Source organism: Sceloporus undulatus, chromosome 2 (genome assembly GCF_019175285.1).
Source record: "Sceloporus undulatus isolate JIND9_A2432 ecotype Alabama chromosome 2, SceUnd_v1.1, whole genome shotgun sequence".
In the NCBI taxonomy this organism is placed as follows: domain Eukaryota; kingdom Metazoa; phylum Chordata; class Lepidosauria; order Squamata; family Phrynosomatidae; genus Sceloporus; species Sceloporus undulatus.
The window spans coordinates 113,774,340-113,793,446 of NC_056523.1; the positions used below are offsets into that span (position 1 = coordinate 113,774,340).

General features: G+C 39.8%; 1 protein-coding gene across 4 annotated transcripts in view; it reads right to left on the minus strand.

Moving 5' to 3' along the window:
- Window positions 1-594: 594 nt before the first annotated feature.
- KCNIP1 (potassium voltage-gated channel interacting protein 1) overlaps window positions 595-19,107 on the minus strand; it is a 761,805-nt gene continuing 743,292 nt past the window's right edge. For all 4 annotated transcript variants that reach the window (XM_042452817.1, XM_042452818.1, XM_042452816.1 and 1 more), the window contains 6 exons: window positions 12,520-12,589; window positions 11,784-11,854; window positions 11,106-11,213; window positions 8,547-8,651; window positions 8,268-8,330; window positions 595-1,378 (listed from right to left, as the gene is read on the minus strand). In XM_042452817.1, the coding sequence (XP_042308751.1) occupies window positions 1,331-1,378; window positions 8,268-8,330; window positions 8,547-8,651; window positions 11,106-11,213; window positions 11,784-11,854; window positions 12,520-12,589 (465 nt within the window). In that variant the 3' untranslated portion in view covers window positions 595-1,330. The remainder of the gene's footprint in view (window positions 1,379-8,267; window positions 8,331-8,546; window positions 8,652-11,105; window positions 11,214-11,783; window positions 11,855-12,519; window positions 12,590-19,107) is intronic.

Sequence of the window (19,107 nt, forward strand, 5' to 3'; positions counted from 1 at the left end):
CATTTTGTATGGACTCAGTCCATACTAGGGTTAGAGGGGTGCGGAAGCACCGCACCTTCCTAACCCTAGTACGGACTGACTCCGTACATTAATGGCGATGTGTAACCCGCCTAAGTAATGAGTTACAAGCATCTGGATATCTGGTTCCAAGCATGCCCCAGCCTACTGCCTTCATAACTTGCAGGATAGTGGATTTGTCTGTCTGATTTCTTGGAAACACACTACCTTGATGAGCAAGTCAAAGCCATCAAAGTCCTGGGTGACTACATTATCAACCTCCACTAGTGGGGATCACTTTCAAAGAAGTAGACAGGGTTAGGGACTGTACCCTTTCAAATGTTGTTGGATTTCCGTCAGTCCCAGTTTGTGTCATTTGTGTACTCAGTGTTCAGACATAATTGGATTTGTGGTCCAACACCATTTGGAAGACAACAGGTTTTCTATCCCTGCAGTAAAGGAGTAGTCACTCATATACAATGGAAGGTTAGGTTACAAAATGATATAGGTAGGTGGTTAGGATGGAATTATATTACTCATTATTACTGATGTAATGGATATTAGCCAACATCATGATATGAAACAAAACCTGACATCTTTGCTAGTGGAGAAAAGAACTTTATACTTCCTGCAACAATTTATCGTAGTTTAAGTGCTGGTAAAATGCACTATCATTGAACATGAAACATTTTTTAAGCAAAATGGTCTGAATCTTGTGCAACAAATGAATCACAACTCTGTAACTGTTGCACAATAAGCAGATCATCCAGACAGGACCTACAGTAATCCCACCCTCCATTTATTGTGTTAAATTTCTTTCACCTTGAAGAACAAGCATGATCTCTTCTCATACATTGCTTTCAAAACAACATATTAGTACAATGTTTTGTCCTGTGAGAAACATAGAGTTTCTGCTCACAATAGATGGTTAAGCAAGCTACTGATGCTGTGCTACCATATGCAATCCAGCTTGCTAGAGCAAAAGCAGCAGCAGTTTTGTGATTAGCAAACAGAACACTGAATATTGTTTTAATCATTTAAACTTCAATAATTCATTAACTTTTTAAACAGCAGGTCTCTCTTATTAGCATGCTTCCAAATGAAACAAATTCTAGCTGGTGTCTCTAGAGGGAGGCAAGATCGAGTTTGTTGCATTCAGAGACACAGCCCAGTTTGTGATGGCATACAAAATCCTTGCACACAGAGTATATCCAAGTAGTAAAAAGCTTTCATCAAAAAGGGTAGTGGGGATTTTTTTTTTTTTTGACTCATTTTCTTCAGGGTCCCATTACATATAAAGTCTCTGATTTCCGGTGGTACTCCTCAGCTGCTGTTACATGACATTTTCAAAAAGCTGTAAGGATCTCATGATATTGTCATCCTGGAAACAACAAGAAAATACACTGTGCATATTGATGTTGCTTACATGAACAGTTCTGCCAATTCTGTAGTATTTAAGATGGTTGCAGCTTTATAAGATCCAAATATATTGCTGAAAGGGAGCTATTGTCCCAGTTCACAGAAACTGACCTGTATGCAGACCATATATGCTAGGGGTGGTGAAAGTACAGTTTATAAACTGCTTGTAATCCCCAATGCAGTTTTGAGATTCCCAGGCCTTTCCCAGTACCCCAACATTTAATTTTTTTTAAAAAAAAATGCTCTGCAATGAGTGTATAGGGAGAATTTTCATGAGAGGAGTGGGGCTGGGCCAGTAGAGATATTAAACAACAACTAGAACAGAGTTGAATTTAAAAAAAATGTGTGACAAAGCACCAAAGGTACTCTTTCCCATTTGGGCCCAAATTGGCAAGGGGAAGATTTAGCAGTAAGCACAGAAATGGCAAGGGTTTTTCTCCTGCCTTGCTTTCCAGTGACAAGGAGAAATGCCTGGTTTTAATACAATCACTTACCTTTAGACTGCCAATGTATGATTTAACTGGAGACCAGCTCTAAATTTCTATGCTTACAGTCAGCTTACAGATAAACTAATTTCCTTTTACTATATTTGCTGAATATTATTATTCAAAATTATGGGGGAATGAGGTTAATGTCATTTTAGATTACTTTCCTATTTGAAATAATATGGCAGAGCAGATATCAATAAATTCATTAAAAGAGAAGCATTTCGCATCAGAAAAGACACTTCATAATAGGAAGAAAATAAGAGTACTAATTCCTAATTGATTCCTTCTGCACTGTTGAAGTCTCCCACCTACATGATCATTTGAATTCAGTTGCTGACTTTTGTGTCTGCCCTGCAGCCTAAATTGTTTATAGTATACCACAGTCCTGAAAGCAAAGTCTCAGATTAAATAGACAGATGGCAGGTACTATAAAACATTATTTACACAACTTTCAGTGACTGCATATATAAAACTGATAAATGTACACAGAAGAAATGCAATCTTCATAGGCACACAACCCTATTTCTGTTTACTAAGAAGGTCTGGTTGCATCCTATGGGGCTTGCTCCCTTATATGTGCTTTTGGGTTGGTGGCCTAAGGCTGTTTCTGATGCATACATTCCTTTCATCTTCATTGCAGATATTCTATCATCATTATGCACTTTGTTGGGTGCATGTACACCCCCTTACCTCTGCAAAATCCAACCCTATCTGCAGCACAACAATTGGATAGCTACTTTTTAAAAAATTACCCAGATAAGGCACAAGTAGATAGCTATCATTATTGTTAGTATGTTGCTAAATTTAACTTTGATTCTTCTTTGTGGTCACTGTGAATCACACAAATGGGTTATTTGCACGTGCTCAGTGCATCACTTGGAACCTTCTAGAGCTATTACATAAAGCATTTTGGTGACAGCCCCACCCAGTCTCCAAGTGACCTACCAGCTGACTTCTCACCTAAGCCCTCAGTTTCTTTCTGACTGCTGTAGCAGCAGTCTCAGCAAAACTTCAGAGCAACACTTCAAAGCTTATTTTTCCTGACAGACTTTGATTTCTGTGTTTGATTTGTTCTGTCTTGCATCTGGTTATTTCTTCGTTGATGCTTATAGCACTTTAGGTACTTTAAAAAGTTCACCAAATGTTTGGGCAAAATACCAGAGAATAAATAACCACTGGGCATGACTTTTGTACTTGGCATAGGCCATTTGTAATACAGAGGCAAGGTTAACTATGAGCAAAACCTATCCAATCTGATGGATTATCATTCCTCGCCTCACTCTAATCTTCTTTGGTTGTTACTGCATTGACTGATTGAACTGATTGGCCCTCAGGCAGTCTTACATGGAACCTACTTCAAAAGAAACATCAGCTAGAAACCAGGCCAGCATGCCAATGGCCACAATCTCTACTGACAGTCCTACTGGAGGAAAAGTGCCTGATATGCCAGCCAGGCCCTTTCCTGGAACCGGGAGACCTTGAAACTGTAGTACATGCTCTGGTAACCTCAAGACTCGATTTTTGCAATGCGCTGTACATGGGGCTACCCTTGTACCTAGCCCGGAAAATTCAATTGGTACAAAATATAGTAGTGAGGTTGGTTACTGGAGCAACTAGGAGTGACCATATAAAATTTATTCTAAAGTCACTCCACTGGCTGCCTATTGGTTTCCGGGCACAGTACAAGGTGTTGGTTATTACCTTTAAAGCCCTACATAGCTTGGGCCCAACTTATTTAAGGAATCACCTTTCCCCAAACAATCCGCCCCGTACACTCAGGTCCTCTGGGAGGAATTTATTGCAGCCTTTTAAGACCAGGCTAACTGCAACCTCCCAGAGGACTTTTCCCGCAACAGCCCTCAGTCTATGGAATGGCCTGCTGGACGAGATCCGTCAAATCACCAACTTAGATAGTTTCAAGAAAGCTGTTAAGATGGATCTCTTCTGGCGGGCCTTTCTGGAATGAAGAACTCGGCCACTGTCATCTCCATATGTGTTTGGCTCTGCCTACTGTTTTAGCTAACTGTTTTAAATGTCTATGTTTTAATGTTTTTAGGTATTTTAATTCTAATTCCTTTTTAAGGGTTGGGGAATATTGGTTATGTACTGTTTTCATTTTAACTTGTTCACCGCTTTGATTGTCCAGACAAAAAGCAGGATATAAATTATAAAAGTTTATTTATTATTTATTAACATATGAGATCAATTACTCCATAATAAGGGTCTTTAATTGATACCATCTCCTTACTCCATACAGAAGAATCAGATGGTAAGACCTTCCATACTAAGGGCCAATTTTTTGTATCATCTTCTTGTTCAAACTTGTTCCAACTTGTTCCTTTCATACTGGGGGCCATTCATTGGTACCATCTCCTCACTTCCACTATGGAGGAAACAGAAGTGGCTGGTCCCTACATACTGAGGGCCGATCATCATTACCTTTCTCTTGCTACATGTGGAGACATGTTCAGTCACTTCATATCAAGGGCTGATAATTGGGGGCATTGTCTCACTCCATATGAAGAAAACTAGATACAGTTGGCCCTTGGTATCTACAGGCCTGCCATCCATGGATTCAAGTATCCATGGACTGCAAGCCCGCGTTGTCCCCAATGGTGGTGCATACATGTGAACACGATGCAATTTGGGACAATCTCCTCTATACTGTAGCAGAGTGTGCATGTAGCTGCATCATCATTAAGTCCCATTGTCCTTAATGGCAGTGCAGCCATGTGCACATGCCACCACTGGGGACAATGAGGACTGTTCCTAATGGTGGCATGGCCATATGCATGTGTCATCACTGAAGTCCTGTTGTCCCTAATTGAGGCATGGCTGTTTGCAAACGACAGCACTGGAGACAATGGAACTTGCATATGTGTGAATTTTGGTATCTCTAGTGGGGGGGGGGGTCCAGAATGGATCCCTTGTGGATACGAAGGGCTGACTGTATGTGGTTTGCCCCTATATACTGAAGACCTAACACTGGGACCATCCTCTCATTCCATACAGTGGAAATGCAACACGTCTGTCCCACCATACTGAAGGGCATCGTTACCACACAAGAAGTGATTTGCCCCTCAATTCCAAGGACCAATCATTGGTACCATCCTATTGCTCCATACAGAGAAGTCACAACAGGTTGATCTCTCCATACTGAGCACAAATAGTCAGTTTTATTGTAGAGACGCCACCTCACCCTATCTCTCTCTCTGATGCCAGCACAATGGGTCTTTTGGATCCCACTGCTTGGTGCCAATTATTATGTGACATCAATCTTTACCACTGCCATCAATGCTTATGTGGAAGTTATCCACCCACTGACTGAAGTGGCTTTTTCATATACTTGATAACATGTTTGATGTTATCTAAAACCACTTCAGGCAACTCTTTGTTGAATACAAAGAAAATAATTTTATTTACATTCAGAATGTATTACAGTGGACCCTAGTTATACGCTGGGGTTTGTTCCAAGATCCCCCGTGGATAACAAAATCCGTGGATGCTCAAGTCCCATTAAATATAATGACATAGCAAAATGGTGTCCCTTATAAAAATTGGAAAATCGAGGTTTGATATTTGAAATTTATACTTTTTTTAACATTTTCAAACTGTGGATACTTGAATCCGTGAATAAAAAATCAGTGTAAAAATCCTGTACTGTATCTTTCCTAGTGGATGGTTCTCAAACTTATGTTACAGTGTTCAAATTACTTCAGTTGTTATAAATTTACTACTTTCTCTCACTTGACTATATACATTTCTTTCCTGTCTTGGTTCAGTTATAACAAATTTACTACTTTCTCTCACTTGACTCTACAGTATGTACATTTTTTCCTGTACATAATCTATACCCAGCTTCCTTAGCTGTTAATTCCTCAGGTTATTTGTTACACTAACAATAAATACAGTTTAGCTTGTTCACTTTAGCTCCCTTTTTATAAATCTGCTCCTCAGATGGTTTCTAATATTTCCCAGCCTTCCTAGCTGTAAATCCTGCAGGATACTAACATACACTCTAACACTGGACTTCTTCTGTCCATTCTAAAGTTCTTCTCCTGGTCTGGGAGGCTGAATCCCATCCAGATTGAACCGCTTAATCCTAACTGTACATCCTGATGGTTCTAAAAACAACCTCTTGTCTCAGCAGGCTTTGACACACTCCTTTTATACTTGCTCATGAGAGCAGCCCCCACATTTCTTCAGCCTGATTCCTGTTGGCTGCCCTAAATGTTATGTTCTGCCCGCGTTTCTCCACAATTACCTTCTCAATTCAGATGGCAAAAACAGAAGAGGTTGTTGGTCTCCCCATATTGAGGGGAAGATTATTGGTACCATTTTGTTGTTGTTGTTAACTGCCTTCAAGTCAATCTCAACCCATGGCAAGGATGAGATATCTCCAAGACCTTCTATCCTCCATTGTTCTTCTTAGTTCCTGTAAACCCACACCCATGACCTTCTTCAATAGAGTCCATCCATCTAGCATGCAGCCTTCATCTCTTTCCACTTCCCTCCACCTTTCCTAACACTATTGTTTTTTTACACTGAATCATGTCTTCTTGTCATGTGCCCAAAGTATGACAATCTCATAAGTTTATTGCACAGGCCCTTCAGAGTTATTTTTCAATCATTTGTCTATGCAGAAGGAACGACCTGTGTCTACACAGTGCCTCTATAAATGGTTTGCAACAACTATCTGTCTGGCATATGAGCTAGTAGGAAAGCTGCCTCCTGCCCAAATGAGAAGCCATTCAACTGGAGTGACTGCACCTTTGACTACATTCCTGAGTGGGATTCTCTTGGATGACATCTTCAGAGCCGCCAATTGGTCCAGACTGCTTAGTTTTGTATCTCACTGTCCTCTGGACCTGAGGTCACAGGTGGGGGGGTTGCATTTGGGAGGGCTGTGCTTTTCTCCTGTGTGGGATGACACCCTTCCACCTATGATTAGTATTGTGTGTTTCAGAGAAAGTATGGAGGAGGAGGATGGGTTGCTTATGTGGAACTGTAGTTCTTCAACCATCTCCTGGAACAGGGCCTTCTTTAATGATTTTAGAAACAATTAGAATCACACAGCCCCACCTATCCTCCCCTCATCATGTCCTGCTATTCCTTAGATCAGGGGTAGGCAACCTTTTTGAGCCGGGGGCCGGGTTGCTGTCCCTCAGACAACTGGGGGGCCAAAGCCAAAAAATAAATAATTAAATTTTTTTTAAAAAAAACAATTAAATATATAAATAAACCAGGACAAATGTAGGACAAAATTTTCAAATGGAGGACATGCTAAAAAAATTGCTGATTTTTTAAAAAATGTTAATATAAATGCATGTTTCTGAGGCTTCTATAGACAATTGCCCCCAAAACACCCCGGCAGCAATCGGCGGCAGGACCGGGCTGGGGCCGGTTCCAAGGTCTTGCCGGGCCGGATCCGGCCTGTGGGCCACAGGTTGCCTACCCCTGCCTTAGATCTTTGGCTGCTGCTTTGGCATCCATATAAACAAGGGCTTGAATGGGAAATGAGCTAGTAGGTTGTTCTGAGATTGGGAGGGAGTACCACCAAAATGCTAATGCTTATTATTATTATTATTATTATTATTATTATTTCTTACCTGCCTCTCCCCATGGATCAAGGTGGGGAACAACAACAATGAATAAATAAACAACATCAATTAATAGACATCAGTTAAAATACTTATGTAATAGCTCTAGAAGGTTCCAAATGATTCACTGTGTAGATTCAGATAACCCATTTATGTGATTTCACAGATGATCACTCAAAGAACTGGTTACAGGTAAGCAACGTATCCTTCCATGTTTTTCAAAAGTAACTAAATCCAAGTTACTTTTAAGACACTAATTCAAATTACCTTTAAAAACATCAATCAGAAAACCACCCTTTGGTAGAAAAAATACCTAGGTAGTGAGCCACACATACCCTGCAATGATAAAAGTAACTAAAACATAATTTGTCACATTACAGTTCTAATTATTTACTTCAATGCTCTGCTATACCATTGAATGCCATTTGCTGCTTCTGTTTTCATGTTTCTTATTGGTTTACTTGTTGTGGGCCTTTTAGTCACTTCCAGTTTATGGCGACCTTAAGATGACTCTATCTTCATGGAGTTTTTTTTGGCAAGATTTGTTCAGAGGAGGTTTCCTGCTGCCTTCCCCTGAGCTTGAGACAAGGTGACTTACTCAAGGTCACCCAGTGCAAATAATCTTAATATTTATGGGGAAGGTGAGCTACAGTGTCAAACTAAAACTGAAACTTTTGTCCCAGGAGTCTCAGGATGTGAATGAAGTACAAGCTAAGTTTTTCTGGCATGAGACAATCTCTCTTAACTGGCTTTCTATTCTTACCTCCTGACACGACTCAATAAATTCATCCAAAGTTACGACACCATCTTTATTTTTATCCATTTTCTGTAAAACACAGAGACATACAGTGAGGCCATAAAACTCATGCATTTGTAAAATGCAGCAGAATGTTAAACTATAGCCATTCAACATTTACAGTACAGTTTTGCAAGTTTATATACTGTAGATTCTACTGCCCAGATATAAAATGATTGTAAATGTGTAGGTGTTATGAGGTTAAACATCAGGGTACAAGTGCATGAAAAAACCAGAAAAAAATACCTGGAAAAATGCTTCTACATGCTGCCTTGGAGCATCTTCTTTCAGCACTGGATAAGTATATTTGCCCATCATGTCATAAATTGCTTTTACTATATCCATCATTTCCTAGAATTGTAATTATAAAGACACAAGGGAAACATGAAATAGGGAAAAGTTTCAACTGTTTATTTTTGCATAAGTCGCTGTTTTAGGTTAAAAAGACAGTCGAATAAAAAGTTGACAGGTTTAATTCCATGGGCACATATGTTTCTGTTTGTGGAGTTTTATGTGAAAGGTAGCTAACTCAATAGAACATCCCTCTAATTAACTGCTATCCAATGCTATATACCACATATATAAAGAAATGTGTGATGTATTTTGATGGAGCTCTTTGACTCTCTAATGCCTTGGTAACTGTGTGCCAAGTGCTTGCTTTGCCAAACCCCATGAAAGAATCTTGTGGCACCTTAAAGACTAACAAATGTATTATGGCCTAATCCACCAGGCACTCTAAAGTTTTCTTCATTAGATATTTCAATTGCACAAAAGCTTATGCTTCAATAATTTGTTGGTAAGGTGCCATGTGACTCTTTATTTCTTCAGGAGGCCAATGGAGAAATTTCTTCACTAATTATTTACTGACAATCTACTGAATTTTCTTTGGCTAATGGCCACTGGCTTGTCTGCCACTTTGAGCCCGGTTGAGCTAGTGAAATGAATTGTAATCATTTCAAATTTTCATACCATTTTGTACAGAGAGCTACATAATATTGAATTTTGCATGCAATATTAAAATAATAGTACATATATTACACAAGAACACATACTTGCATTCCAGCATAGGGTTCTGCTTCGATGGAATTTATGTAAGAAAAACAGCATAGCTATTTCAATTCTGACACAGATGGCTGATGTTTCAAGATACAATGTTATATCCACTTACCTAGCTGTCAACACTGAACATAATGGGTTTTATGTCTGGGCAGACACTGTAGGATTGTGCTGTACTTTACACAGTGATCAAATGCAGTAGAGGTATCTGACTTTTTATGTACATAGCAGGACATATGAACCTTAGACTGTTCTATTTCAAATAAAAGCACACTTTTTTGGCAAACATTTTCTGGTACAGCTTGTGGCTCAAAAGAGATAATTAGTTCATGTAATTTGTTGAACATATTGAATGAGGTTGTTGCCATGAAAATCGGCAAAGTTGTTAAAGAATAAAATGGCCAAGTTGGCATATGGTGTTCCATGCGCTGTAAAATTATCTGTGAGACTCGTTATTACCACGGCCATAAATATGTTGTGAACTTATTCCTTGTATTCATCTTTTTCCAAGGAAACTGATTGACAAGATCTAAGACATTTTGTTCTTTCAAACCCTTGTCTTCGGCAAGACAAATCCAGCAATCACATTGCTTCCTGTTTTTTGGAATATTGTCAGTGTGTTCCAGATACCACAGTCGTCTTCTGTTCCTCCTAACTTTAGTCTGTATTATGAGCAAGAAAATCCTCTTGGTCCTGGAAGCCAACATTCACCTTCAGGACTGGCAAACCAGGCACAGAAATGTTGCATTAAAAAAACAAAACAAAACAAAACAAAAACTAAAAAAAATTGAATCTTGAAGTGACTGAAAGTCCATTTCAGGTTGTTTTGCTTTTTTTTTGTTGGTATGTTTGTTTTGGGGATAGCTGGGTTTTTATCCCTTGCAGACTTCCAAAAGCATGAACAAGACCAGATTCTTTTGTCATTTTGGGGTATAGGTCATGGGTGGTGGAAGTGTGGTGCCAAGGGTGATTTTTAGGCATTCAGGGTTGACCAAATTCCATCCCCCCAAAAAAGCATACCCTGTAGAAGTAGTGGGGGGCACTTTCATGCTGTTTTTTGCCCCTTGGACCATTTAGGGAGGCCCACAGGTCCCCTTCGTATGATCCCAAGACACACTTTTTATGTCTCTTTAGAAAGTAAATGCCGAGGATGCAAAACAGCATCCTCAGCTTTCCCTTAGTGTCACAAGTATGTGAACTATCTATTCCTCCCCTGCAGCCTCATTCAAAAGTGATAAAAAATCAAGTCCACATGGAATATGCATGAAATTGTTTCTGTCTATACTACATTAAAAAAATTATAAAAAACCTCCCTGCAGCAAAACCAATAACAAAACAAATTAAGAAAACAAAGCTGCAGCCCTCAAGAATTTCAGCAACCTAAAAGGTAGCCTTGGGCCTCCCTGTGGTTCTCCACCCCAGTCTACTGTTTGCTTTAAGATAAATCTGCAGACTTTCTTCCTGTTTAGAAAGGCTCTTGGTAATGTACCTGCCTGTTTATTATTCAGCAAACGTCAAAAGCCAATTCATCATTAATGTCCTTTTTTCCAGAAGCATGAGCACCTTGGGACTGCAGTGGGCAACAGATTTAATAGGGAACACCTAATGAACTAGGCTGGTGTTCTTTCAGTCAGTCATACTATGCATGAACTACATTTTGGAAAATGAGCCAGCTACTGTTTTTCCTCCTACTCCCCTTCCTTTCCCTTTCCAAAGCTGGATAGATGTTAATCCTCTAAACAATCTCACCTCTTTATTTATATAGCCATCTTTATTTATGTCATACAGATTAAATGTCCATCGTAGCTTTTCATGAACGCTTCCTCTCAACAGGATGGATAGTGCTGTCACAAAATCCTGTTGATAGGAGAATACAAGAGTATTTTAATTGAGAAAGACAGCTTTCTTTGAATTTTCTCTCTATGGAAGATTGTTAAAATATGCTGGATCATAAAATTTACTTTTTTATAATAATACACATCAATATCATTCACAATCCTTGAGAAGTCTGACTTTTGGGCAACCTTTTCAAAGTTGGTTGCTGTCAACATATGCTTAGGACAGGTAGTGAAATTCACAATTTTTGAGAAGGTATGTTGTGTCCCACTGGACATTATACAAGGAGGCTGCAAGTTTGTCACATTTTGAGTCAGCTGATTTCATGTTGGGAATGGATTTGCACATGAAAGGGTACAGAACCCAGGTTGATATCCTGCTAAGCAGCTCAATTAACGTTCTCTGTTCATTTCTATGGGACTTGTCTGGGAAGTACGGTCAAGGGGATATGAGCATGAGAAATATGAGATCTTGGATATATGAGTTCAGTTTTTATTTAGATCAAAGAAATGGAAAGCAAAGAGTCCAGAAGCAGAAATGAGCATTCATTTTAGGTGATAGTGGAATAAATGTGTGTAGAGATTCTTCTACCTCAAACTTTACGGATCCATTCTGTGCTGTGTCAAATGCATTAAAGAGATAATGGGCATACATACTAGCATCTGAAAAACAGAAACACAGTGACAGGGCTCATTGTTAAAATAATTTAAATAAATACATTCATGGCTGAGTTGAATATATACTCTAGATATACTTTTTGGCTGAACAATAATTTTCATAGGTGTTTGCCACTCTTCACAGCCAGGCTACTTCCAATATCACATTTTTCTTCTCTCTGTTTCATTCCATCCTTAGTAAATTCTAGCTAATCTGGCATCCCACAAGTTAGCCTAGTTAGAATTGGCAATTTGATCATCACAGTGGTCAGATACATACAGGATTCATAAATACCATAAATAAATAATGCTTCCTAGGCAGTTTTTCTGCATTACCAAAGCTGTACCAAAAATAAAAAACAACCATACAATTTTAAATAATATGAAATAGAAGCCTATAAACTCAATTTAGGTGTAACTAATCATCCTTCAATGTGTAGGGGGAATCTTTTAGCCTGGCATTCCAACCACCCTAATTGGAAATCAGTTAACTTTAGCAGTTGTCCCTCATGTCACAGTGAAAGAGTGCTGAGAAAAAACTATTTGCTTGCAGTATTTTAATCTACTCCCCCCCCCCCAATAATAATACACAGGAATAATCTGCAGTTCTGTCTGATCTATGACTTTTAACAACTGAAATACAACTCAGAGGAAAACTATTTTCTACTTACCCCCATGTGGAAAAAACTGTGCATAGATTTGTTTGAATGTTTCTTCATTAACAGCTCCACTAGGACATTCCTGTTGGGACAAAAAAGAGAAGGAATAGTTAAGTCGATACTGCCAGTACTCATGTGCTACCTTATATCATACTTTTGTCCACTGTACAGGGTTCATCAACCCAAGGAAATGACTGATTGTGGTTTCAATCAGACTTTTGTCAGGTTAGTAAGTGATTACTTTTTGCTGCTGAAAGAATTCCAATTCTCTTTTTAAACAGGCTGCCAGGGATGGGGTCTTGCTTTATGTATTATTATTATTATTTTAAAAATACTTACTTTAAAAAAAACTTTAAAAATATTGCAAGTGCATTTCTGAGCACCTTGGAATTGTCCCTCACCCTTTCAGGAAGCTGGTTATTTCAGCACCAAGAATGGAAAACTGATGCCCCAAAACTAGTGTTGCTGTTCTCTCTCTCTCTCTCTCTCTCTCTCTCTGTGTGTGTGTGTGTGTGTGTGTGTGTGTGTATACAAGCACCTTCAAGTTGCCTGTTGACTTATAGCATACCCATGGATTTCATAGGGTCTTCTTAGGCAAGGAATACTCAAAGGTGATTTTGCCAGTTCTTCCTCTGAAATATAGTCTGCATAGTGGTTTGAGTGTTGGACTGCGACTCTGGAGCCCAAGGTTTGATTCTCAGCTCAGCCATGAAACCCACTGGGTGACCTTGGGCAAGTCACACATTCTCAGACTCAGGGAAGGGCAATGGCAAACCTCCTCTGAACAAGTCTTGCCATGAAAACCCCATGATAGGTTCACGTTAGACTCACCATAAGTCAGAAATAATGTGAAGGCACAAAACCTCATCAACAGCTGGATATTTGTTGGTGGTGTCCATCCATTTACTAACCAAGGCTGACCCTGCTTAGCTTCCAAGATCAAACACATCTGGTGCCTTTAGCGTATTTAGCAAGGCTGTTCTTTAGGCACCCGATGACAAGGTTCTTATATCCAGGGAAATGAGCTGTATTGTATGCATAAGACTTACCTTTCAGTCACAGTTAATAGTACATTTGGAAATGCAGACTCATATAGCAGAAATTTGAGACCAGCATTTTATTTTTCTTTAGAGCAGAAAATGCTTAGTGAGAAGAGAATGAAACAAATCAATGAGAAATGAAGTAATCCCTCGTATGCAGACACCACCTGCTAACAAATAACAATGGTAAGCACTGAAGTGTGAAGGAGGAGGAGGCTTTTGAATAAGCCGACAATGAGTCCAATCCCAGTAAAGTTGAGTGCTAGCTATTAAGTCCTACTGATTTTACTCGGCGACATAAGGACACACTTAACTAGGATAAAAAGAAACAAATGTTCTTCTGAAAAGAGACAAGAGAATACCTATGTTGGAAAGTAAAAGGAAACAAATCAGTCCAGCAAAATTATGTAAAATGTACTGTATATTTGGGGTGGTGGTGAGGATGGTAGTTTGGTTGTTTAAATGCCCCATGCATCTTTCTTTTGAATGCCTAGAACAGGAACACTCTGTGTGAAGTATCACAACTGAGGCTCCAGCCAAAGTGGTGGTGATTTTTTAAAAATATAGGCAAGACATTTTGGAAGAGAAATACTGTACTGATATCATCTTGACGGAGTTTACAGTTTATCTGGTTAGTCTTTTTCACTATGGTGAGATATAATGCATCTTTATTTCAGTTCTTGTATATATTCTCTATGTGCGTCTTTTACTTATAAAATAGTATAGACACATTTTATGCAAACCCTTTGCCCATAGAATGTTTTTCTTTTTTATGGCAATGTGCTAAGTAGTCACCATAATGTCACTTTTGGGCTTATCACATTGACTCACCATGATGATGTCAGTATTCCTGAGCAGGTAGTGCAGTATGTAAGTCTTTATATTCTCCCTGCATTATTTTCCATTTTTGATACCTCATTGAGCTCTCTGGCAAGATTTTGAGCAAAGAACTTTGAAATATAGCAATTGATCATCTAGATCCAGCTTTTGGTAGTCGGACTTCTTTCAGATTCATCTGCTTGTTTCAATTCATGTGCACCTAAATGATCACAGTTTAGTTTCATAAGAGCCAAGAATGCTCAAGAGACCTCATTAGCAGTAGAGAACAACTTAATATAGTTGACTTGCAAAGCTTAATTCTTGTGAAATCAAGCAGGTATGCCCTTTAGTTTAATTTCTACTAGAGGCAGCATAGCTATGACAACTTTAAACTAGTCTGTGAAGAACTTTGATTAATATTCTGTCTAATTAATGATGCACATTAATATGTATTACCAGAAATTTGTACACCAGAGACAAAAAGGGGCTCAATTACTATTCTATCACTCCCTACTTTAAGAGTTCATAAAACTATTTATGGAAAAATACCCTGCACCTTCATTTTCACTTCTGGCTCCTCCCAAAGTGAAATATCAAGTACTGACTGATATCTTGCATTTATCATATGTCAGTGAACTGAGGCTATTTTCTCCTGTAAATCCATCCTGTCCACCCCCATGCCTGCTACTCTTATGCTTTAAGGTTCTTTGAATTGCTACTCTTATGGTTTAGAGAAGCTCTGTGTAACATTGCAGGCCTCCTGTATCTTTCCTGTTAGTTTACTTTTACAACTTGTGCGGGGGAGGGGGGGCAGAGGAGGGGAAATTGGCACATAGGCATGAATAGCACAACAGCACTGGAACAATATTTCATACCATTGACTGTGATGTTCTATTGGACTTCCTGGCAGGAATGGGGTTGGGAAATATCATTGCTTATCATCCCCAAGGCTTGGTTTCAGATGATGAAGTTTGGAGACTCTTGTCCAACTCCCTAGCCAGTGTACAGCGTTCCTCAAAGTCTCAGTCTGTCCCTCATGTTATTTAACATGCACATGAAACTGTTGGGAAAGCTTGTCTAGGATTTGAAGAGCATCACCAGCAATAAGTCCATGACATATAATGGGGTGGTACAGACTGGCATTTAAACGTTGCCCCTTTTTGCTGTGCAGCATTACCGCAGCAACCAAATTCTGTACAGCAAAAATGGAGCCGACTAGAGTGGCTCCTTTTTAGTGGCAGCCCTTACAACGCCCCTTCCTTGCTGAGATGTGTGGGCACTCAGACTCCTATACGTCATCCCTACACCCTCTGTGTGGGCAGTGGCAGCACATAGTAGGGCTCAGGAATGTGCAGTTGGTGCGCGGTCCCGAGCCCTATTATCGGGCCATTGTTATCTCTTTTTTCATTTGTTGTAGTCTACTGTGGTTCTGAATCAATGTGTCTGGAAGCTCTTATGATCTGGATGAAGCCTTATGAATTGGCAAAGCAGAGGAGACAGAATGATTAGAAATAGGAATTCAACATATCTGGAGTAAGCTAGCATCCTTGAGGAGTCAAATCTCCAGCTTTGGGGTGTGTGGAATATCTGGAGGAAGGAAAGTTAGTGTTCGCTGATATACAGCTTGTCATTACATTTCTATGCAATGGGAGAGTCCATAATGATCAGTCACTGTAATGAATAAATAAAATAAGTTTTTCTACTACAGTGGTGCCTCGGGTTACGAAATTAATTCGTTCCGCGGCTAATTTCGTAACCCGAAAAACCTTCGTAACCCGAATTGCCATAGGCGCTAATGGGAAAAAAGCTCCATTTAAACAGCGCCAGGGTTTTTTCGTAACCCGAAAAAACCTTCGTAACCCGAAACAATAAATCCCTATGGGATTTATTCGTATCCCGAAAAATTCGTAACCTGGGTAATTCGTATCCCGAGGTACCACTGTAAATGCTTACCTACCACATTTTGTAAAGCAAGGATGATTGACTGTGTGTCATGCCCAGCCTGGAGGACAGCTTGGAGGACTCAGAGGATGAGCTAGAGCCCCTGGGACCTGAACCTGTAATGGAGGAGCCAGAGTCCCTGGGGCTTGAACCTGTAATGGAGGAGCCAGAGGCTGGCCCTAGTTCTGCTGGAGCAGAGTCTGTGGCCCCTCCAGAGGTTCAGCAGTCAAGTTTGCCTGGTGCCAAGGCTGTGGACATGGAGGAGGATCTGGGCAGTGTGCCTACCTTCAAGGAGCGTCGAGCAGAAACAGAGGGCCTTCGAAGATCTCGGAGGCTTTATCAGAAGCGTCTTCGTAATCAGGCACAGCTGAAGGCCTGCTCCTTGCCTTCTTAAGCACCTGGAGCATGTGTAGTTCTTTGCCAGTGAATATCTGACTCTTTTAGGGGAAAGACTCTGTCTCTGGCTCCTTGGCTTCTTGTCTTGAATACCCGGAAACCTTGACCTTGGACTGCTTCATCGACCTGCCTATCTGTTACCCTGAACCTCGGACCGTCTGACAATTCTCCTGGTAATCCCTTTTGGTAGAACTACTGTGAATCTCCAGGACTGTGTAGCTTACACTGACTTTGCTGTGCTGGGAGGGGGTTTGTTTGTTTGAGAACTAGCTGCCTTATCAGCCCTTTGGCTGCTTTCCCGGACACTGTGGCTCTCCAGATGTTTTTCAGTTAACATTTCTATCAGCCTTAACCACCTTAGCCAGTGGTGGGGGACTGTGGAAGTTGCCATTCAAAAATATTTGAAGGGCCACAGATGCACACCCCTTTTGAAAAACCACATGGTGCAAGTTTGCCAGTGCTCATCTTTTCACTTTCTTGAAACACATTCAGTGAGAAAGAAACAGAAAACCAGCTAAGATGATAAGTCTGCTGAGAAAGTGCTAAATGCAGTAACATAGCCCAAACCAGAAGTAGAAATGTTGTGTCCCAATAGATGTGCTGCAGCTCCCAGGACATCTCACCATTGGCTATGCTGGCTGGGGTGACTGGGATGCAGTCCAGCGATATCCAGAAGCTTGTATGATTATCACTGTTGTCCCAACCCTTTGTAGTCAGTGAAAATATTGCAAGTAAACAAGATACTGCAATATAATTTTTACATACTTTAGCTTTAGCACACAGAGAACAAAATCTCAAAAATCACTTTAGAATGATGATGCAAATGTTGAAAGCAGAAGGAAAGCAGCTAACCGCAAAAAGGGGTTATTGGTGACTAACTGCCTGATTCATTCACTAGTATACCAGAGCTTGCCACAGAAGAACCAGCACATCTCTGCTTAATTTGAAGATAATCTATCCCAATTTTAAAGGCTTGATTTAAAATAATTTTATTTGGTGATTAAAATTGCCAAAATGCTTCTGGGAGTTTGATGGTTTATCAGTAACACTATGGACCCTGCTATACATACCCATACATACAGTATTTAAACTTTAGCCAAATTTAAACACGGATTTTAAAAAGCACTTAAGTTATTCTATCCATTCTAACGTTCTTCTTTCCATCTTCCAGTACAGTAAGATGGCTTTTGCTTTGCTCTGCTTCATTTCCAAGATGATAGGTATGGTGCCTCTTGGGACAGGAAGAAAATCTAGGAAAGGCCACTGATGGCCTCACATCACACACAAGAGCACATTCACACCACACAATTATAGTACTATATTCCACTTTAGCTGCCATGGCAACTTCAGATCCTGGGATTTGCAGTTTGGTCAGAGACATTAGAATAGCTCTCTGGTTGCTCGTACTGCCATTCTCAGGATTTCATGGGATGGAACCATGGCAGTTGAAGTAAAACCATACTGCTATAACTTTGAAGTGTGAAAGGACATCTGAAGAGAGCTGTGGCTTTCATGTCATGCTTCTGGACTTGCCAACAGCACGGATCAAAGACCACTCCACAAGTCCCCCAGCCAACACAGCCATTGAACTAGATCCTTTCCAGCAGGTCTATTATTACTTTTGAGAATGATACACAACCTCTTTTCACTGTTACTTCCTGTTCTTTTACTTTGCATGCAATTGTCTCTCCTGCAACTCATCTCCCTTGAAACAAGCTGCCAAAGGTAGTTGACATCTGAGTAAATGATTCAGCAGCAGACAGTGCTTGCTGCATGGGAAGAGCAATAGGTCCATAGCAGCCATTTTTCTCTCTTTGCCCATTCCTATGGTTATGCTTGACCAATTCAGCCAGCACTTGTTGTCCATGGTTGCATTTTTTCAGACACACATGTAAGGAGTTAATATGGTTGCAATAAGAGGATTTCATTGTGTTAGTAGCAGCGTTCTGTTGAATACCAAATTCCTATTTACATTTCAAAGAATATTGAATTCAGTCAATTTGCATACACATGTTAGTTCAAACTCATATACATCTGTGATTAGCAGAGTGCCTCTCATTGAGGATGAACCAAAATATAATGGTCAGGGATCAAAGCAACAATTTTAAAAAGCCTAGGTTGGCTTAGGCCCACCAGTACAGCAATCCAAACACTAATCACTTCTAATTGTACAGATAAATTTAGTTTATCACATAGGGGAACAATGGGAAGCTGAACAGGAAAAACAGAACACAGAGAGAATAATTTGAAACCTAGTTTAGTTGTCTTTTGTTGTTTGTTCTTCCAAATTACAATTGACTGACCAGTGCCTATCATAGTATATTTAGCTTGAAGAACTAAAAACAGAGAAGTGATGTGATAGCCATCTTTAATATCTGAAGAGTTGTCATGTAGAAAATGGAGG